At 42.3% G+C, this 23,668-nt stretch overlaps 2 protein-coding genes across 3 annotated transcripts in view; both read left to right on the forward strand.

The window, feature by feature from the left end:
- LOC139760017 (mediator of RNA polymerase II transcription subunit 12-like protein) overlaps positions 1 to 15,197 on the forward strand; it is a 456,094-nt gene extending 440,897 nt beyond the window's left edge. Inside the window, exons 30-31 of one of the 2 annotated variants that reach the window (XM_071682758.1) lie at positions 645 to 955; positions 14,958 to 15,197. In XM_071682758.1, coding sequence (XP_071538859.1) covers positions 645 to 955; positions 14,958 to 15,182 — 536 coding nt within the window. In that variant the 3' untranslated portion in view covers positions 15,183 to 15,197. The remainder of the gene's footprint in view (positions 1 to 644; positions 956 to 14,957) is intronic. The other variant, XM_071682766.1, reaches the window with a different exon arrangement.
- Positions 15,198 to 20,277: 5,080 nt separating this feature from the next.
- LOC139760033 (uncharacterized) overlaps positions 20,278 to 23,668 on the forward strand; it is a 163,238-nt gene continuing 159,847 nt past the window's right edge. Inside the window, exon 1 of the mRNA XM_071682776.1 lies at positions 20,278 to 20,509. Coding sequence (XP_071538877.1) covers positions 20,361 to 20,509 — 149 coding nt within the window. The 5' untranslated portion in view covers positions 20,278 to 20,360. The remainder of the gene's footprint in view (positions 20,510 to 23,668) is intronic.

Consider the following 23,668-nt stretch of genomic DNA (forward strand, 5'->3'; position numbering starts at 1 on the left):
TGTCCCTTGTGGTATTCCTGATAGCACTTCTTCATACATGATTCTATTTGTAACTAATTTGAACTTTCTGTTGGTTAGAAATTCTTTGATCCATTTTCCTCGTTTTACTTGTGTTTTTCATTTTGCCACATTCTTTATTAACAATTGATATTTCATCAGTTACTTTTGCAAAATTAAGAAAAGGTAAAGGCATGTACAGAGTGTCAGATTGTAGAAGGAGCAGTGTGGTTTCAGAAGTAGTAGAGGATGTGTGGATCAGGTGTTTGTTTTAAAGGATGTGAGAAATACTTTGAAAAATAGATGGATTTGTACGTAGCATTTATGGATATGGAGAAGGCATAGGATAATGTTGATAGCAATACATTGTGGAAGGTCTTCAAAGTATACCATGTGGGAGGAAAGCTGCTAGAAGCAGTGAGAAATTTTTATCAAGGGTGTAAGGTATGTATATAAGTTGGAGGGGAGAGTGAAGGTTTATCTGTGGCAGGGGTGTATGATGTCACCATGGTTATTCAGTGTGGATAGAATAGTCAAGGAAGTAAATGTCTGTGTTGGAGAAAGGGGTCTTAGATATTGTATACATATATTCATTTTTTTGCAAGAATATGAAGATTTAGTGCTGTGTATAAAATTATCTTTTTCAGGTCAGGTGCTGGAGTCTGTGAATTTTGGTGCCTATTCTGGTAATTCAAAACCAACAGATGATGAAAATGCAACAACTGAGGGCCCTGTGTCAAGCCCTCCTCCAAGTCATAGTCAGCCAAGTAGTGTGAGCAGCAGCAATGGAATGGAGAATCCTCCAAGTGGCAGGTCACTGGGACACTGGCCTCTAGCATCTCATCGTCCTTTCCTCCAACTCGTGCTTATGTGTCTTGATGGTCAGGATGATCAATTATCTGAACTTCTTGAATCTCTCAGAACCCAGCTCACTCAGTCCCTCTTCTCTCCAAAAGAGGTACGTCTGTACTATATTATTAAATGCTACTTAAGTCATTTTGACGTAAAGACCCATTTCATTAAAACACTGAAATTTTCATATCATAGATTACTCATAGTACTTTTTTTTTGGGGGGGAGGGTGTGTGTGTGTGTGTGTGTGTGTGTGTGTGTGTGTGTGTGTGTGTATGTGTATGTGTGTGTGTGTGAGAGAATTAGACTTAATTTTGAGTGTGGTTACTTGTGATGAAATGTGAGAGAATTATACTTAATTTTGAATGTGGTTACTTGTGATTTTCATTTTTAATCATGAAATATTATACAATATACTAGAATGAATGTATTATATATGAATATATGATAAATGATTATTTTTTCATATTTGATCTCTGTTTCCCACATTAGTGAGGTAACACTAAGAACAGATGAAGAAAGGCCTCATTTGCTCACATCCATTCTGTAGCTGTTGTTTGTAATGCACCAAAATTGCATTAACCTATCCAGGAATGCACAAACCTTTCCCTGGTTTATCCCTTCCACTTAACATGCCTGGTTCAGTCTGTTGACAGCATGTCAAACCCTCTATGCAACGTTCTTCCAGTTTACTCTATATCATGCATGCCTTTCATCCTCCTATATGTTCAGGTTTTGATCATTTAAAATCTTTTTCACTCCATCCTTCCATCTCTAATTTGGTCTCCCCCTTCTTGTTTTCTTCACTTAAGACACATATATCCTCTTTCTTAACCTTTCCTCGCTCATTTTCTGCATATGTCCTAACCATTTCAGTGCACCCTCTTATGCTATCTTAACCACAGTCTTTTTATTGCCATACATCTCTCTTACCCATTAATTACTTACTTGATCAAATCACTTCACACCACACATTGTCCTCAAGTTGTGGTGATGTGAGAAGATGAAGTGAGTATTTTGAAGGTTTGTTGAATGTGTTAGATGATCAAGTGGCAGATGTAGGGTGTTTTGGTCGAGGTGGTGTGCTAAGTGAGAGGGTTAGGGAGAATGATTTGATAAAAAGAAAAGAGGTAGTAAAAGCTGTGCAGAAGATGAAAGCTGGCAAGGCAGCTGGTTTGGATTGTATTGCAGTGGAATTTATTAAAAAAGGGAGTGACTGTGTTGTTGACTGGTTGGTAAGGATATTTAATGTATGTATGACTCATGGTGAGGTGCCTGAGGATTGGCGGAATGCATGCATAGTGCCATTGTACAAAGGCAAAGGGGATAGAGGTGAGTGCTCAGATTACAGAAGTATAAGTTTGTTGAGTATTCCTGGGAAATTATATGGGAGGGTATTGATTGAGGGTGAAAGCATATACAGAGCATAAGACTGGGGAAGAGCAGTGTGGTTTCAGAAGTGGTAGAGGATGTGTGGATCAGGTGTTTGCTTTGAAGAATGTATTTGAGAAATACTTTGAAAAGTAAATGGATTTGTATGTAGCATTTATGGATCTGGAGAAGGCGTATGATAGAGTTGATAAAGAAATACTCTGTGGAAGGTATTAAGAATATATGGTGTGGGAGGCAAGTTGCTAGAAGCAGTGAAAAGTTTTTATCGAGGATGTAAGGCATGTGTACATGTAGGCAGAGAGGAAAGTGATTGGGTCTCGGTGAATGTTGGTCTGTGGCAGGGGTGCGTGATTTCTCCATGGCTGTTTAATTTGTTTATGAATGGGGTTGTTAGGGAGGTGAATGCAAGAGCTTTGGAAAGAGGGGTAAGTATGTAGTCTGTTGTAGATGAGAGGGCTTGGGAAGTGAATCAGTTGTTGTTCGCTGATGATATAGCACTGGTGGCTGATTCGAGTGAGAAACTGCAGAAGCTGGCGACTGAGTTTAGTAATGTGTTTGAAAGAAGAATGCTGAGAGTAAATGTGAATAAGAGCAAGGTTATTAGGTACAGTAGGGTTGAGGGTCAAGTCAGTTGGGAAGTAAGTTTGAATGGAGAAAAACTGGAGGAAGTGAAGTGTTTTAGATATGTGGGAGTGGATTTGGCTGCGGATGGAACCATGGAAGCGGAAGTGAGTCATAGGGTGGGGGAGGGGGCAAAAGTTCAGGGAGTGTTGAAAAATGTGTGGAAGGTGAGAACATTATCTCATCAAGCAAAAATGAGTATGTTTGAAGAAATAATGGTTCCAACAATGTTATATGGTTGTGAGGCATGGGCTATAGGTAGGGTTTTGCGGAGGAAGGTGAATGTGTCAGAAATGAGATGTTTGAGGACAATATGTGGTGTGAGGTGGTTTGATCGAGTAAATGATGAAAGGGTAAGAGAGAAGTGTGGTAATATAAAGAGTGTGGTTGAGAGAGCAGAAGAGTGTGTTTTGAAATGGTTTGGTCACATGGAGAGAGTGAGTGAGGAGAGATTGACAGAGAGGATATATTTGTCAGAGGTGGAGGGAACGAGAAGTGGGAGACCAAATTGGAGGTGGAAGGATGGAGTGAAAAAGATTTTGAGCGATTAGGGTCTGAACATGCAGAAGGGTGAAAGTCATGCAAGGAATAGAGTGAATGGGAACGATGTGGTATACCGAGGTCGACGTACTGTCAGTGGATTGAACTAGGGCATGTGAAGCGTCTGGGGTAAGCCATGGAAAGTTTTGTGGGGCCTGGATGTGGAAAGGAAGCTGTGGTTGTGGTGCATTATACATGACAGCTAGAGACTGAGTGTGAATGAATGTGGCCTTTGTTTTCTTTTCCTGGCGTTACCTCACACATGTGCAGGGGGAGGGGGTTGTCATTTCATGTGTGGCGGGGTGGCGACGGGAATGAATATTGGCAGCAAGTATGAATTATGTACATGTATATATATATATATATGTCTGTGTATGTATATATATAAGTGTGTACGTTGAGATGTATAGGTATGTATATGTGCGTGTGTGGACGTGCATGTATGTACATGTGTATGTTGGTGGGTTGGGCCATTCTTTTGTCTGTTTCCTTGCGCTACCTTGCTAACATGGGAGACAGCGACAAAGTGCGTAAGACAAGGGAGCAAATGGGAACTTCAGTGAAGGGGGCTAATGGGGAGGTGATAACAAGTAGTGTGATGTGAGAAGGAGATGGAGTGAGTATTTTGAAGGTTTGTTGAATGTGTTTGATGATAGAGTGGCAGATATAGGGTGTTTTGGTCGAGGTGGTGTGCAAAGTGAGAGGGTTTGGGAAAATGATTTGGTAAGCAGAGAAGAGGTAGTAAAAGCTTTGCGGAAGATGAAAGCCGGCAAGACAGCAGGTTTGGATGGTATTGCAGTGGAATTTATTAAAAAAGGGGGTGATTGTATTGTCGACTGGTTCGTAAGGTTATTTAATGTATATATGATTCAAAGTGAGGTGCCTCAGGATAGGCGGAATGCTTGCATAGTGCCATTGTACAAAGGCAAACGGGATAAGAGTGAGTGCTCAAATTACAGAGGTATAAGTTTGTTGAGTATCGCTGGTAAATTATATGGGAGGGTATTGATTGAGAGGGTGAAGGCATGTAAAGAGCATCAGATTGGGGAAGAGCAGTGTGGTTTCAGAAGTGGTAGAGGATGTGTGGATCAGGTGTTTGCTTTGAAGGATGTATGTGAGAAATACTTAGAAAAACAAATGGATTTGTATGTAGCATTTATGGATCTGGAGAAGGCATATGATAGAGTTGATAGAGATGCTCTGTGGAAGGTATTAAGAATATATGGTGTGGGAGGCAAGTTGTTAGAAGCAGTGAAAAGTTTTTATCGAGGATGTAAGGCATGTGTACGTGTAGGAAGAGAGGAAAGTGATTGGTTCTCAGTGAATGTAGGTTTGCAGCAGGGGTGTGTGATGTCTCCATGGTTGTTTAATTTGTTTATGGATAGGGTTGTTAGGGAGGTGAATGCAAGAGTTTTGGAAAGAGGGGCAAGTATGCAATCTGTTGGGGATGAGAGAGCTTGGGAAGTGAGTCAGTTGTTGTTCGCTGATGATACAGTGCTGGTGGCTGATTCAAGTGAGAAACTGCAGAATCTGGTGACTGAGTTTGGTAAAGTGTGTGAAAGAAGAAAGTTAAGAGTAAATGTGAATAAGAGCAAGGTTATTAGGTACAGTAGGGTTGAGGGTCAAGTCAATTGGGAGGTAAGTTTGAATGGAGAAAAACTGGAGGAAGTAATGTGTTTTAGATATCTGGGAGTGGATCTGGCAGTGGATGGAACCATGGAAGCGGAAGTGAATCATAGGGTAGGGGAGGGGGCGAAAATTCTGTGAGCCTTGAAGAATGTGTGGAAGTCGAGAACATTATCTCGGAAAGCAAAAATGGGTATGTTTGAAGGAATAGTGGTTCCAACAATATTGTATGGTTGTGAGGCGTGGGCTATGGATAGAGTTGTGCGCAGGAGGGTGGATGTGCTGGAAATTGGATGTTTGAGGACAATATGCGGTGTGAGGTGGTTTGATCGAGGAAGTAACGTAAGGGTAAGAGAGATGTGTGGAAATAAAAAGAGCGTGGTTGAGAGAGAAGAAGAGGGTGTTTTGAAATGGTTTGGACACATGGAGAGGATGAGTGAGGAAAGATTGACCAAGAGGATATATGTGTCGGAGGTGGAGGGAACGAGGAGAAGTGGGAGACCAAATTGGAGGTGGAAAGATGGAGTGAAAAAGATTTTGAGTGATTGGGGCCTGAACATGCAGGAGGGTGAAAGGCGGGCAAGGAATAGAGTGAATTGGATCGATGTGGTATACCGGGGTTGACGTGCTGTCAGTGGATTGAATCAGGGCATGTGAAGCGTCTGGGGTAAACCATGGAAAGCTGTGTAGGTATGTATATTTGCGTGTGTGGACGTATGTATATACATGTGTATGGGGGTGGGTTGGGCCATTTCTTTCATCCGTTTCCTTGCGCTACCTCGCAAACGCGGGAGACAGCGACAAAGCAAAAAAAATGTTGTGGGAGTATGTGATATAATGTAAGAAAGTAAATTCTCGATTAATATGGGTAAAACTGAAAGTTGATGGAGAGAGATGGGTGATTATTGGTGCATATGCACCTGGGCATGAGAAGAAAGATCATGAGAGGCAAGTGTTTTGGGAGCAGCTGAATGAGTGTGTTAGTGGTTTTGATGCACGAGACCGGGTTATAGTGATGGGTGATTTGAATGCAAAGGTGAGTAATGTGGCAGTTGAGGGAATAATTGGTATACATAGGGTGTTCAGTGTTGTAAATGGAAATGGTGAAGAGCTTGTAGGTTTATGTGCTGAAAAAGGACTGATGATTGGGAATACCTGGTTTAAAAAGCAAGATATGCATAAGTATACTTATGTAAGTAGGAGAGATGGCCAGAGAGCGTTATTGGATTACGTGTTAATTGACAGGCGCGCGAAAGAGAGACTTTTGGATGTTAATGTGCTGAGAGGTGCAACTGGAGGGATGTCTGATCATTATCTTGTGGAGGCTAAGGTGAAGATTTATATGGGTTTTCAGAAAAGAAGAGTGAGTGTTGGGGTGAAGAGGGTGGTGAGAGTAAGTGAGCTTGGGAAGGAGACTTGTGTGAGGAAGTACCAGGAGAGACTGAGTACAGAATGGAAAAAGGTGAGAACAATGGAAGTAAGGGGAGTGGGGGAGGAATGGGATGTATTTAGGGAATCAGTGATGGATTGTGCAAAAGATGCTTGTGGCATGAGAAGAGTGGGAGGTGGGTTGATTAGAAAGGGTAGTGAGTGGTGGGATGAAGAAGTAAGAGTATTAGTGAAAGAGAAGAGAGAGGCATTTGGACGATTTTTGCAAGGAAAAAATGCAATTGAGTGGGAGACGTATAAAAGAAAGAGACAGGAGGTCAAGAGAAAGGTGCAAGAGGTGAAAAAAAGGGCAAATGAGAGTTGGGGTGAGAGAGTATCATTAGATTTTAGGGAGAATAAAAAGATGTTTTGGAAGGAGGTAAATAAAGTGCGTAAGACAAGGGAGCAAATGGGAACTTCAGTGAAGGGCGCAAATGGGGAGGTGATAACAAGTAGTGGTGATGTGAGAAGGAGATGGAGTGAGTATTTTGAAGGTTTGTTGAATGTGTTTGATGATAGAGTGGCAGATATAGGGTGTTTTGGTCGAGGTGGTGTGCAAATTGCGAGGGTTAGGGAAAATGGTAAACAGAGAAGAGGTAGTGAAAGCTTTGCGGAAGATGAAAGCCGGCAAGGCAGCAGGTTTGGATGGTATTGCAGTGGAATTTATTAAAAAAGGGGGTGACTGGATTGTTGACTGGTTGGTAAGGTTATTTAATGTATGTATGACTCATAGTGAGGTGCCTGAGAATTGGCGGAATGCGTGCATAGTGCCATTGTACAAAGGCAAAGGGGATAAGAGTGAGTGCTCAAATTACAGAGGTATAAGTTTGTTGAGTATTCCTGGTAAATTATATGGGAGGGTATTGATTGAGAGGGTGAAGGCATGTACAAAGCATCAGATTGGGGAAGAGCACTGTGGTTTCAGAAGTGGTAGAGGATGTGTGGATCAGGTGTTTGCTTTGAAGAATGTATGTGAGAAATACTTAGAAAAGCAAATGGATTTGTATGTAGCATTTATGGATCTGGAGAAGGGATATGATAGAGTTGATAGAGATGCTCTGTGGAAGGTATTAAGAATATATGGTGTGGGAGGAAAGTTGTTAGAAGCAGTGAAAAGTTTTTATCGAGGATGTAAGGCATGTGTACGTGTAGGAAGAGAGGAAAGTGATTGGTTCTCAGTGAATGTAGGTTTGCGGCAGGGGTGTGTGATGTCTCCATGGTTGTTTAATTTGTTTATGGATGGGGTTGTTAGGGAGGTAAATGCAAGAGTTTTGGAAAGAGGGGCAAGTATGAAGTCTGTTGGGGATGAGAGAGCTTGGGAAGTGAGTCAGTTGTTGTTCGCTGATGATACAGCGCTGGTGGCTGATTCATGTGAGAAACTGCAGAAGCTGGTGACTGAGTTTGGAAAAGTGTGTGGAAGAAGAAAGTTTAGAGTAAATGTGAATAAGAGCAAGGTTATTAGGTACAGTAGGGTTGAGGGTCAAGTCAATTGGGAGGTGAGTTTGAATGGAGAAAAACTGGAGGAAGTGAAGTGTTTTAGATGTCTGGGAGTGGATCTGGCAGCGGATGGAACCATGGAAGTGGAGGTGGATCATAGGGTGGGGGAGGGGGCGAAAATCCTGGGGGCCTTGAAGAATGTGTGGAAGTCGAGAACATTATCTCGGAAAGCAAAAATGGGTATGATTGAAGGAATAGTGGTTCCAACAATGTTGTATGGTTGCGAGGCGTGGGCTATGGATAGAGTTGTGCGCAGGAGGATGGATGTGCTGGAAATGAGATGTTTGAGGACAATGTGTGGTGTGAGGTGGTTTGATCGAGTGAGCAACGTAAGGGTAAGAGAGATGTGTGGAAATAAAAAGAGCGTGGTTGAGAGAGCAGAAGAGGGTGTTTTGAAGTGGTTTGGGCATATGGAGAGGATGAGTGAGGAAAGATTGACCAAGAGGATATATGTGTCGGAGGTGGAGGGAACAAGGAGAAGAGGGAGACCAAATTGGAGGTGGAAAGATGGAGTGAAAAAGATTTTGTGTGATCGGGGCCTGAACATGCAGGAGGGTGAAAGGAGGGCAAGGAATAGATTGAATTGGAGCGATGTGGTATACCGGGGTTGACGTGCTGTCAGTGGATTGAATCAAGGCATGTGAAGCGTCTGGGGTAAACCATGGAAAGCTGTGTAGGTATGTATATTTGCGTGTGTGGGCGTATGTACATACATGTGTATGGGGGGGGTTGGGCCATTTCTTTCGTCTGTTTCCTTGCGCTACCTCGCAAACGCGGGAGACAGCGACAAAGTATAATAAATATATATAGGATAGGGGAGAAAGAATACTTCCCACGTATTCCCTGCGAGTCATAGAAGGCGACTAAAAGGGAAGGGAGCGGGGGGCTGGAAATCCTCCCCTCTCGTTTTTTTTTTAATTTTCCAAAAGAAGGAACAGAGAAGGGGGCCAGGTGAAGATATTCCCTCAAAGGCCCAGTCCTCTGTTCTTAACGGTACCTCGCTATCGTGGGAAATGGCGAATAATATGAAAAAAAATATATATATATATATATATATATATCTTTCTTTCTTTTAAACTATCCGCCATTTCCCGCATTAGTGAGGTAGCGTTAAGAACAGAGGACTGGGCCTTTGTGGAATATCCTCACCTGGCCCCCCTCTGTTCCTTCTTTTGGAAAATTAAAAAAAAGAAAAAAAAAATGAGAGGGGAGGATTTCCAGCCTCCTGCTCCCTCCCCTTTTAGTCGCCTTTTACGACACGCAGGGAATACGTGGGAAGTATTCTTCATCCCCTATCCCCAGGGATAAAATATATATATATATATATATATATATATATATATATATATATATATATATATATATATATATATATATATATTTTTTTTTTTTATTATACTTTGTCGCTGTCTCCCGCGTTTGCGAGGTAGCGCAAGGAAACAGACGAAAGAAATGGCCCAACCCCCCCCCATACACATGTATATACATACGTCCACACACGCAAATATACATACCTACACAGCTTTCCATGGTTCACCCCAGACGCCTCACATGCCTTGATTCAATCCACTGACAGCACGTCAACCCCGGTATACCACATCGCTCCAATTCACTCTATTCCTTGCCCTCCTTTCACCCTCCTGCATGTTCAGGCCCCGATCACACAAAATCTTTTTCACTCCATCTTTCCACCTCCAATTTGGTCTCCCTCTTCTCCTCGTTCCCTCCACCTCCGACACATATATCCTCTTGGTCAATCTTTCCTCACTCACCCTCTCCATGTGCCCAAACCACTTCAAAACACCCTCTTCTGCTCTCTCAACCATGCTCTTTTTATTTCCACACATCTCTCTTACCCTCACGTTACTCACTCGATCAAACCACCTCACACCACACATTGTCCTCAAACATCTCATTTCCAGCACATCCATCCTCCTGCGCACAACTCTATCCATAGCCCACGCCTTGCAACCATACAACATTGTTGGAACCACTATTCCTTCACACATACCCATTTTTGCTTTCCGAGATAATGTTCTCGACTTCCACACATTCTTCAAGGCCCCCAGAATTTTCGCCCCCTCCCCCACCCTATGATCCACTTCCGCTTCCATGGTTCCATCCGCTGCCAGATCCACTCCCAGATATCTAAAACACTTTACTTCCTCCAGTTTTTCTCCATTCAAACTCACCTCCCAATTGACTTGACCCTCAACCCTACTGTACCTAATAACCTTGCTCTTATTCACATTTACTCTTAACTTTCTTCTTCCACACACTTTACCAAACTCAGTCACCAGCTTCTGCAGTTTCTCACATGAATCAGCCACCAGCGCTGTATCATCAGCGAACAACAACTGACTCACTTCCCAAGCTCTCTCATCCCCAACAGACTTCATACTTGCCCCTCTTTCCAAAACTCTTGCATTTACCTCCCTAACAACCCCATCCATAAACAAATTAAACAACCATGGAGACATCACACACCCCTGCCGCAAACCTACATTCACTGAGAACCAATCACTTTCCTCTCTTCCTACACGTACACATGCCTTACATCCTCGATAAAAACTTTTCACTGCTTCTAACAACTTTCCTCCCACACCATATATTCTTAATACCTTCCACAGAGCATCTCTATCAACTCTATCATATGCCTTCTCCAGATCCATAAATGCTACATACAAATCCATTTGCTTTTCTAAGTATTTCTCACATACATTCTTCAAAGCAAACACCTGATCCACACATCCTCTACCACTTCTGAAACCACACTGCTCTTCCCCAATCTGATGCTCTGTACATGCCTTCACCCTCTCAATATATATATATATTTTTTTTTTTTTTATACTTTGTCGCTGTCTCCCGCGTTTGCGAGGTAGCGCAAGGAAACAGACGAAAGAAATGGCCCAACCCCCCCCCATACACATGTATATACATACGTCCACACACGCAAATATACATACCTACACAGCTTTCCATGGTTTACCCCAGACGCTTCACATGCCTTGATTCAATCCACTGACAGCACGTCAACCCCGGTATACCACATCGCTCCAATTCACTCTATTCCTTGCCCTCCTTTCACCCTCCTGCATGTTCAGGCCCCGATCACACAAAATCTTTTTCACTCCATCTTTCCACCTCCAATTTGGTCTCCCTCTTCTCCTCGTTCCCTCCACCTCCGACACATATATCCTCTTGGTCAATCTTTCCTCACTCATTCTCTCCATGTGCCCAAACCACTTCAAAACACCCTCTTCTGCTCTCTCAACCACGCTCTTTTTATTTCCACACATCTCTCTTACCCTTACGTTACTCACTCGATCAAACCACCTCACACCACACATTGTCCTCAAACATCTCATTTCCAGCACATCCATCCTCCTGCGCACAACTCTATCCATAGCCCACGCCTCGCAACCATACAACATTGTTGGAACCACTATTCCTTCAAACATACCCATTTTTGCTTTCCGAGATAATGTTCTCGACTTCCACACATTCTTCAAGGCCCCCAGAATTTTTGCCCCCTCCCCCACCCTATGATTCACTTCCGCTTCCATGGTTCCATCCGCTGCCAGATCCACTCCCAGATATCTAAAACACTTCACTTCCTCCAGCTTTTCTCCATTCAAACTTACCTCCCAATTGACTTGAACCTCAACCCTACTGTACCAAATAACCTTGCTCTTATTCACATTTACTCTTAACTTTCTTCTTTCACACACTTTACTAACCTCAGTCACCAGCTTCTGCAGTTTCTTGCATGAATCAGCCACCAGCGCTGTATCATCAGCGAACAACAACTGACTCACTTCCCAAGCTCTCTCATCCACAACAGACTGCATACTTGCCCCTCTTTCCAAAGCTCTTGCATTCACCTCCCTAACAACCCTATGCATAAACAAATTAAACAACCAAGGAGACATCACACACCCCTGCCGCAAACCCACATTCACTGAGAACCAATCACTTTCCTCTCATCCTACACGTACACATGCCTTACATCCTCGATAAAAACTTTTCACTGCTTCTAACAACTTGCCTCCCACACCATATATTCTTAAAACCTTCCACAGAGCATCTCTATCAACTCTATCATATGCCTTCTCCAGATCCATAAATGCTACATAAAAATCCATTTGCTTTTCTAAGTATTTCTCCCATACATTCTTCAAAGTAAACACCTGATCCGCACATCCTCTACCGCTTCTGAAACCACACTGCTCTTCCCCAATCTGATGCTCTATACATGCCTTCACCCTCTCAATCAATACCCTCCCATATAATTTACCAGGAATACTCAACAAACTTATACCTCTGTAATTTGAGCACTCACTCTTATCCCCTTTGCCTTTGTACAGTGGCACTATGCAAGCATTCCGCCAATCCTCAGGCACCTCACCATGAATCATACATACATTAAATAACCTTACCAACCAGTCAACTATACAATCACCCCCTTTTTTAATAGATTCCACTGCAATACCATTCAAACCTGCTGCCTTACCGGCTTTCATCTTTCGTAAAGCTTTTACTACCTCTTCTCTATTTACCAAATCATTTTCCCTAACACTCTCGCTTTGCACACCACCTCGACCAAGACACCCCACATCTGCCACTCTATCATCAAACACATTCAACAAACCTTCAAAATACTCACTCCATCTCCTTCTCACATCACCACTACTTGTTATCACCTCCCCATTAGCCCCCTTCACTGAAGTTCCCAATTGCTCCCTTGTCTTACGTACTTTATTTACCTCCTTCCAAAACATCTTTTTATTCTCCCTGAAATTTAATGATACTCTCTCACCCCAGCTCTCATTTGCCCTCTTTTTCACTTCTTGCACCTTTCTCTTGACCTCCTGCCTCTTTCTTTTATACCTCTCCCACTCATTTGCATTTTTTCCCTGCAAAAATCGTTCAAATGCCTTTCTCTTCTCTGTCACTAATAATCTTTCTTCTTCATCCCACCACTCACTACCTTTTCTAATCAACCCACCTCCCACGCTTCTCATGCCACAAGCATCTTTTGCGCAAGCCATCACTGCTTCCCTAAATACATCCCATTCCTCCCCCACTCCCCTTACCTCCTTTGTTCTCACCTTTTTCCATTCTGTACTCAGTCTCTCCTGGTACTTCCTCACACAAGTCTCCTTCCCAAGCTCACTTACTCTCACCACTCTCTTCACCCCAACATTCTCTCTTCTTTCTGAAAACCCCCACAAATCTTCACCTTCGCTTCCACAAGATAATGATCAGACATCCCTCCAGTTGCACCTCTCAGCACATTAACATCCAAAGTCTGTCTTTCTTGCGTCTATCAGTTAACAAGTAATCCAATAACGCTCTCTGGCCATCTCTCCTACTTACAAACGTATACTTATGTATGTCTCGCTTTTTAAACCAGGTATTCCCAGTCACCAGTCCTTTTTCAGCACATAAATCTACAAGCTCTTCACCATTTCCATTTACAACACTGAACACTCCATGTATACCAATTATTCCCTCAACTACCACATTACTCACCTTTGCATTCAAATCACCCATCACTATAACCCGGTCTTGTTCATCAAAACCACTAACACACTCATTCAGCTGCTCCCAAAACACTTGCCTCTCATGATCTTTCTTCTCATGCCCAGGTGCATATGCACCAATAATCACCCATCTCTCTCCATCAACTTTCAGTTTTACCCATATCAATCTAGAATTTACTTTCTTACACTCTATCACATACTCCCACAACTCCTGATTCAGGAGTAGTGCTACTCCTTCCCTTGCTCTTGTCCTCTCACTAACCCCTGACTTTACTCCCAAGACATTCCCAAACCACTCTTCCCCGTTACCCTTTAGCTTCGTTTCACTCAGAGCCAAAACATCCAGGTTCCTTTCCTCAAACATACTACCTATCTCTCCTTTTTTCTCATCTTGGTTACATCCACACACATTTAGACACCCCAATCTGAGCCTTCGAGGAGGATGAGCACTCCACGCGTGACTCCTTCTTCTGTTTCCCCTTTTAGAAAGTTAAAATACAAGGAGGGGAGGGTTTCTGGCCCCCCACTCCCGTCCCCTTTAGTCGCCTTCTACGACACATGAGGAATGCGTGGGAAGTATTCTTAATCCCCTATCCCCTATCCATACATATATACACATTTGCATCTTCATATTGCTGCCTTCATCCATTCCGTCATCACCCCACCACACATGAAATGGCAACCTTCTTCCCCCATGCGCATGAGGTAGTCCTAGGAAAAGACAACAAAGGCTACACTAGTTCACACTCAGTCTCTTGCTGTCATGTGTAATGCACTGAAACCACAGCTCCCTTTCCACATCCAGGCCCCACAAAACTTTCCATGGTTTACTCTGATCACTCAAAATATTTTTTACTATTCTTCCATCTTCAATTTAGGCTCCAGCTTATCCTTGTTCCCTCCACCTCTGACACATATATTGGATGTGCGCAGTTGAAATACATAATTTAGTGCAATTGCAAACACAGATTATATGAATAAAGAAAGGTGTAAGAAAGAAGTTTGAGTTGAAGGAATAACCAAAAAGGCAAGAACATAAGCTCATTAAAAGTTGTTATATGTTGCTATAGGCAGATATATTGGTGAAGAAGGTGAGGATTACAATGTATGAGGGTGTAAGGAATTAGTGGAAGACTGTGACAAAACGTGGACAGATGCAGTGAATGACATTTAGTGTTAGAGATGATTCACTTGATGCCAGAAGAATTATTTTTGGTCATACTGAAAGGCAATGTTTTGTGTGCAAGGGTGGCATGCCAACTCTGTATCCAAAGTGAAAAATTAAGGAATACTTATTTTAGTCTGGAAGACTGTGACAGTGGACATAAGTTAAGGACGTGTGTGATGAGGGGCTGAATGTGTTTGATCCATCCCATGTATATGGGAATGGATTTAAAGGTATTAGATTGACAGATTTTTATTAATCTCATCTCAGTTTTATTGGTGACTGTTTAACCAGGTTCTAAATAATCAGGAGAAGCCTGGAGCATTGCAAGTCACATTTCCTGAAGATGGGAGAAGTCGTCAGCTGATGCTGGAGGCATTGAGTCTGCGATTTGCTTTAGTTGGAGGTCTTTTTGATGTGATCACTTCATCTTACTCTAATTCCATCATCACTGAATGGGCTTTACTCCTTGTAAACCTCATTATATTTGGAGTAATTGATCTCTCTAACAATAGGTAAGTGATAGTAAAACTGAGTATTCTTTTGAGTTAGACTGTCATATGAAATATGCTTGAGACAGCTACTGTGTCCTTAGATTTTTTGTTGATTGATTGATTCACCTTCTTAATCAGGATGATGAGATCATGTGTACTGCAATGAGCATTAGGGTATCATGCTTTATTTTTTGTGGTTTACAGCACTCAAAAGACAAAGTCTAGACCACTCTAACATATTAGCCATCATTGCACGTAAGTTATCCTACATTTGGTAGCAAATCACAGCCCCAGTAAGTGAACACAATAACCATCTAACTTTGATACCCAACCCTCGCATGCCTAAGCGCTTAGACTCATTGTCCAGAGGTGATTTGATGTACAGTCAGGTGAAGTCCTCATTATAATTAAGAATGACTTGAGAACAGATTTAGGTCATAATTAATCAAGCTGAATTTCAATTTTAGATGACAGACATTGAAGTGTTGCCATTATCAAGTGTATGCATGAGTCTTGATATTATGAGGGATGGTGGCTCCATTATTCTCTGGTGTTTTTATGAGATCTCATATGAGGAATCAGGTAATTAGTGTTTTATCACCATTTGTGTACTTGCCCTCAAATGATGTTGCAGTTACCTGTGATTCAATACTTTGTGCTGTGCAGAGCTGCATGGAGGTCTTACACTTATGTTGTGTGTATGTGGGTGTCTTATGTTGACCTTTGACCAGGTATGACTAGTTTTGGTTCCTAGTATTCCTAAGAAGAGGTCTTTCATATGTAAGAGTTTTGGTCCGTAGTATTCCAAAGAAGAGGTTCACTTTATCTTTCGTATGTAAAACTTTTTGTTCCCAGTTCCTGTGAAGTATTTATTTGCTGAATTGAATAATACATTTATTTATTATAAGTGACGCTGGCACTGCATTGACAAATGATATGTGAAGCTATAAATTCCCCCCTTTTTTTTTTTTTTGCTTTGTCGCTGTCTCCCGCGTTTGCGAGGTAGCGCAAGGAAACAGACGAAAGAAATGGCCCAACCCACCCCCATACACATGTATATACATACGTCCACACACGCAAATATACATACCTACACAGCTTTCCATGGTTTACCCCAGACGCTTCACATGCCTTGATTCAATCCACTGACAGCACGTCAACCCCGGTATACCACATCGCTCCAATTCACTCTATTCCTTGCCCTCCTTTCACCCTCCTGCATGTTCAGGCCCCGATCACACAAAATCTTTTTCACTCCATCTTTCCACCTCCAATTTGGTCTCCCTCTTCTCCTCGTTCCCTCCACCTCCGACACATATATCCTCTTGGTCAATCTTTCCTCACTCATTCTCTCCATGTGCCCAAACCACTTCAAAACACCCTCTTCTGCTCTCTCAACCACGCTCTTTTTATTTCCACACATCTCTCTTACCCTTACGTTACTCACTCGATCAAACCACCTCACACCACACATTGTCCTCAAACATCTCATTTCCAGCACATCCATCCTCCTGCGCACAACTCTATCCATAGCCCACGCCTCGCAACCATACAACATTGTTGGAACCACTATTCCTTCAAACATACCCATTTTTGCTTTCCGAGATAATGTTCTCGACTTCCACACATTCTTCAAGGCCCCCAGAATTTTTGCCCCCTCCCCCACCCTATGATTCACTTCCGCTTCCATGGTTCCATCCGCTGCCAGATCCACTCCCAGATATCTAAAACACTTCACTTCCTCCAGCTTTTCTCCATTCAAACTTACCTCCCAATTGACTTGAACCTCAACCCTACTGTACCAAATAACCTTGCTCTTATTCACATTTACTCTTAACTTTCTTCTTTCACACACTTTACTAACCTCAGTCACCAGCTTCTGCAGTTTCTTGCATGAATCAGCCACCAGCGCTGTATCATCAGCGAACAACAACTGACTCACTTCCCAAGCTCTCTCATCCACAACAGACTGCATACTTGCCCCTCTTTCCAAAGCTCTTGCATTCACCTCCCTAACAACCCTATGCATAAACAAATTAAACAACCAAGGAGACATCACACACCCCTGCCGCAAACCCACATTCACTGAGAACCAATCACTTTCCTCTCATCCTACACGTACACATGCCTTACATCCTCGATAAAAACTTTTCACTGCTTCTAACAACTTGCCTCCCACACCATATATTCTTAAAACCTTCCACAGAGCATCTCTATCAACTCTATCATATGCCTTCTCCAGATCCATAAATGCTACATAAAAATCCATTTGCTTTTCTAAGTATTTCTCCCATACATTCTTCAAAGTAAACACCTGATCCGCACATCCTCTACCGCTTCTGAAACCACACTGCTCTTCCCCAATCTGATGCTCTATACATGCCTTCACCCTCTCAATCAATACCCTCCCATATAATTTACCAGGAATACTCAACAAACTTATACCTCTGTAATTTGAGCACTCACTCTTATCCCCTTTGCCTTTGTACAGTGGCACTATGCAAGCATTCCGCCAATCCTCAGGCACCTCACCATGAATCATACATACATTAAATAACCTTACCAACCAGTCAACTATACAATCACCCCCTTTTTTAATAGATTCCACTGCAATACCATTCAAACCTGCTGCCTTACCGGCTTTCATCTTTCGTAAAGCTTTTACTACCTCTTCTCTATTTACCAAATCATTTTCCCTAACACTCTCGCTTTGCACACCACCTCGACCAAGACACCCCACATCTGCCACTCTATCATCAAACACATTCAACAAACCTTCAAAATACTCACTCCATCTCCTTCTCACATCACCACTACTTGTTATCACCTCCCCATTAGCCCCCTTCACTGAAGTTCCCAATTGCTCCCTTGTCTTACGTACTTTATTTACCTCCTTCCAAAACATCTTTTTATTCTCCCTGAAATTTAATGATACTCTCTCACCCCAGCTCTCATTTGCCCTCTTTTTCACTTCTTGCACCTTTCTCTTGACCTCCTGCCTCTTTCTTTTATACCTCTCCCACTCATTTGCATTTTTTCCCTGCAAAAATCGTTCAAATGCCTTTCTCTTCTCTTTCACTAATAATCTTTCTTCTTCATCCCACCACTCACTACCTTTTCTAATCAACCCACCTCCCACGCTTCTCATGCCACAAGCATCTTTTGCGCAAGCCATCACTGCTTCCCTAAATACATCCCATTCCTCCCCCACTCCCCTTACCTCCTTTGTTCTCACCTTTTTCCATTCTGTACTCAGTCTCTCCTGGTACTTCCTCACACAAGTCTCCTTCCCAAGCTCACTTACTCTCACCACTCTCTTCACCCCAACATTCTCTCTTCTTTTCTGAAAACCCCCACAAATCTTCACCTTCGCTTCCACAAGATAATGATCAGACATCCCTCCAGTTGCACCTCTCAGCACATTAACATCCAAAGTCTGTCTTTCTTGCGTCTATCAGTTAACAAGTAATCCAATAACGCTCTCTGGCCATCTCTCCTACTTACATACGTATACTTATGTATGTCTCGCTTTTTAAACCAGGTATTCCCAGTCACCAGTCCTTTTTCAGCACATAAATCTACAAGCTCTTCACCATTTCCATTTACAACACTGAACACTCCATGTATACCAATTATTCCCTCAACTACCACATTACTCACCTTTGCATTCAAATCACCCATCACTATAACCCGGTCTTGTTCATCAAAACCACTAACACACTCATTCAGCTGCTCCCAAAACACTTGCCTCTCATGATCTTTCTTCTCATGCCCAGGTGCATATGCACCAATAATCACCCATCTCTCTCCATCAACTTTCAGTTTTACCCATATCAATCTAGAATTTACTTTCTTACACTCTATCACATACTCCCACAACTCCTGATTCAGGAGTAGTGCTACTCCTTCCCTTGCTCTTGTCCTCTCACTAACCCCTGACTTTACTCCCAAGACATTCCCAAACCACTCTTCCCCGTTACCCTTTAGCTTCGTTTCACTCAGAGCCAAAACATCCAGGTTCCTTTCCTCAAACATACTACCTATCTCTCCTTTTTTCTCATCTTGGTTACATCCACACACATTTAGACACCCCAATCTGAGCCTTCGAGGAGGATGAGCACTCCACGCGTGACTCCTTCTTCTGTTTCCCCTTTTAGAAAGTTAAAATACAAGGAGGGGAGGGTTTCTGGCCCCCCACTCCCGTCCCCTTTAGTCGCCTTCTACGACACATGAGGAATGCGTGGGAAGTATTCTTAATCCCCTATCCCCTATCCATACATATATACACATTTGCATCTTCATATTGCTGCCTTCATCCATTCCCGTCATCACCCCACCACACATGAAATGGCAACCTTCTTCCCCCATGCGCATGAGGTAGTCCTAGGAAAAGACAACAAAGGCTACACTAGTTCACACTCAGTCTCTTGCTGTCATGTGTAATGCACTGAAACCACAGCTCCCTTTCCACATCCAGGCCCCACAAAACTTTCCATGGTTTACTCTGATCACTCAAAATATTTTTTACTATTCTTCCATCTTCAATTTAGGCTCCAGCTTATCCTTGTTCCCTCCACCTCTGACACATATATTGGATGTGCGCAGTTGAAATACATAATTTAGTGCAATTGCAAACACAGATTATATGAATAAAGAAAGGTGTAAGAAAGAAGTTTGAGTTGAAGGAATAACCAAAAAGGCAAGAACATAAGCTCATTAAAAGTTGTTATATGTTGCTATAGGCAGATATATTGGTGAAGAAGGTGAGGATTACAATGTATGAGGGTGTAAGGAATTAGTGGAAGACTGTGACAAAACGTGGACAGATGCAGTGAATGACATTTAGTGTTAGAGATGATTCACTTGATGCCAGAAGAATTATTTTTGGTCATACTGAAAGGCAATGTTTTGTGTGCAAGGGTGGCATGCCAACTCTGTATCCAAAGTGAAAAATTAAGGAATACTTATTTTAGTCTGGAAGACTGTGACAGTGGACATAAGTTAAGGACGTGTGTGATGAGGGGCTGAATGTGTTTGATCCATCCCATGTATATGGGAATGGATTTAAAGGTATTAGATTGACAGATTTTTATTAATCTCATCTCAGTTTTATTGGTGACTGTTTAACCAGGTTCTAAATAATCAGGAGAAGCCTGGAGCATTGCAAGTCACATTTCCTGAAGATGGGAGAAGTCGTCAGCTGATGCTGGAGGCATTGAGTCTGCGATTTGCTTTAGTTGGAGGTCTTTTTGATGTGATCACTTCATCTTACTCTAATTCCATCATCACTGAATGGGCTTTACTCCTTGTAAACCTCATTATATTTGGAGTAATTGATCTCTCTAACAATAGGTAAGTGATAGTAAAACTGAGTATTCTTTTGAGTTAGACTGTCATATGAAATATGCTTGAGACAGCTACTGTGTCCTTAGATTTTTTGTTGATTGATTGATTCACCTTCTTAATCAGGATGATGAGATCATGTGTACTGCAATGAGCATTAGGGTATCATGCTTTATTTTTTGTGGTTTACAGCACTCAAAAGACAAAGTCTAGACCACTCTAACATATTAGCCATCATTGCACGTAAGTTATCCTACATTTGGTAGCAAATCACAGCCCCAGTAAGTGAACACAATAACCATCTAACTTTGATACCCAACCCTCGCATGCCTAAGCGCTTAGACTCATTGTCCAGAGGTGATTTGATGTACAGTCAGGTGAAGTCCTCATTATAATTAAGAATGACTTGAGAACAGATTTAGGTCATAATTAATCAAGCTGAATTTCAATTTTAGATGACAGACATTGAAGTGTTGCCATTATCAAGTGTATGCATGAGTCTTGATATTATGAGGGATGGTGGCTCCATTATTCTCTGGTGTTTTTATGAGATCTCATATGAGGAATCAGGTAATTAGTGTTTTATCACCATTTGTGTACTTGCCCTCAAATGATGTTGCAGTTACCTGTGATTCAATACTTTGTGCTGTGCAGAGCTGCATGGAGGTCTTACACTTATGTTGTGTGTATGTGGGTGTCTTATGTTGACCTTTGACCAGGTATGACTAGTTTTGGTTCCTAGTATTCCTAAGAAGAGGTCTTTCATATGTAAGAGTTTTGGTCCGTAGTATTCCAAAGAAGAGGTTCACTTTATCTTTCGTATGTAAAACTTTTTGTTCCCAGTTCCTGTGAAGTATTTATTTGCTGAATTGAATAATACATTTATTTATTATAAGTGACGCTGGCACTGCATTGACAAATGATATGTGAAGCTATAAATTCCCCCCTTTTTTTTTTTTTTGCTTTGTCGCTGTCTCCCGCGTTTGCGAGGTAGCGCAAGGAAACAGACGAAAGAACTGGCCCAACCCACCCCCATACACATGTATATACATACGTCCACACACGCAAATATACATACCTACACAGCTTTCCATGGTTTACCCCAAACGCTTCACATGCCCTGATTCAATCCACTGACAACACGTCAACCCCGGTATACCACATCGATCCAATTGACTCTATTCCTTGCCCTCCTTTCACCCTCCTGCATGTTCAGGCCCCGATCACACAAAATCTTTTTCACTCCACATTTCCACCTCCAATTTGGTCTCCCACTTCTCCTCGTTCCCTCCACCTCCGACACATATATCCTCTTGGTCAATCTTTCCTCACTCATTCTCTCCATGTGCCCAAACCATTTCAAAACACCCTCTTCTGCTCTCTCAACCACGCTCTTTTTATTTCCACACATCTCTCTTACCCTTACGTTACTTACTCAATCAAACCACCTCACACCACACATTGTCCTCAGACATCTCATTTCCAGCACATCCATCCTCCTGCGCACAACTCTATCCATAGCCCACGCCTCGCAACCATACAACATTGTTGGAACCACTATTCCTTCAAACATACCCATTTTTGCTTTCCGAGATAATGTTCTCGACTTCCACACATTCTTCAAGGCTCCCAGGATTTTCGCCCCCTCCTCCACTTCCGCTTCCATAGTTCCATCCGCTGCCAGATCCACTCCCAGATATCTAAAACACTTTACTTCCTCCAGTTTTTCTCCATTCAAACTTACCTCCCAATTGACTTGACCCTCAACCCTACTGTACCTAATTACCTTGCTCTTATTCACATTTACTCTTAACTTTCTTCTTTCACACACTTTACCAAACTCAGTCACCAGCTTCTGCAGTTTCTCACATGAATCAGCCACCAGCGCTGTATCATCAGCGAACAACAACTGACTCACTTCCCAAGCTCTCTCATCCCCAACAGATTGCATACTTGCCCCTCTTTCCAAAACTCTTGCATTCACCTCCCTAACAACCCCATCCATAAACAAATTAAACAACCATGGAGACATCACACACCCCTGCCGCAAACCTTCATTCACTGAGAACCAATCACTTTCCTCTCTTCCTACACGTACACATGCCTTACATCCTCGATAAAAACTTTTCACTGCTTCTAACAACTTGCCTCCCACACCATATATTCTTAATACCTTCCACAGAGTATCTCTATCAACTCTATCATATGCCTTCTCCACATTCATAAATGCTACATACAAATCCATTTGCTTTTCTAAGTATTTCTCACACACATTCTTCAAAGCAAACACCTGATCCACACATCCTCTACCACTTCTGAAACCACACTGCTCTTCCCCAATCTGATGCTCTGTACATGCCTTCATCCTCTCAATCAATACCCTCCCATATAATTTACCAGGAATACTCAACAAACTTATACCTCTGTAATTTGAGCACTCACTCTTATCCCCTTTGCCTTTGAACAATGGCACTATGCACGCATTCCGCCAATCCTCAGGCACCTCACTATGAGTCATACATACATTAAATAACCTTACCAACCAGTCAATAATACAGTCACCCCCCTTTTTTAATAAATTCCACTGCAATACCATCCAAACCTGCTGCCTTGCCGGCTTTCATCTTCCGCAAAGCTTTTACTACCTCTTCTCTGTTTACCAAATCATTTTCCCTAACCCTCTCACTTTGCACACCACCTCGACCAAAACACCCTATATCTGCCACTCTATCATCAAACACATTCAACAAAACTTCAAAATACTCACTCCATCTCCTTCTCACATCACCACTACTTGTTATCACCTCCCCATTTGCGCCCTTCACTGAAGTTCCCATTTGCTCCCTTGTCTTACGCACTTTATTTACCTCCTTCCAGAACATCTTTTTATTCTCCCTAAAATTTAATGATACTCTCTCACCCCAACTCTCATTTGCCCTTTTTTTTCACCTCTTGCACCTTTCTCTTGACCTCCTGTCTCTTTCTTTTATACATCTCCCACTCAATTGCATTTTTTCCCTGCAAAAATCGTCCAAATGCCTCTCTCTTCTCTTTCACTAATAATCTTACTTATTCATCCCACCACTCACTACTCTTTCTAATCAACCCACCTCCCACTCTTCTCATGCCACAAGCATCTTTTGCACAATCCATCACTGATTCCCTAAA

This window comes from Panulirus ornatus, chromosome 3, assembly GCF_036320965.1.
Source record: "Panulirus ornatus isolate Po-2019 chromosome 3, ASM3632096v1, whole genome shotgun sequence".
In the NCBI taxonomy this organism is placed as follows: Eukaryota; Metazoa; Arthropoda; class Malacostraca; order Decapoda; family Palinuridae; genus Panulirus; species Panulirus ornatus.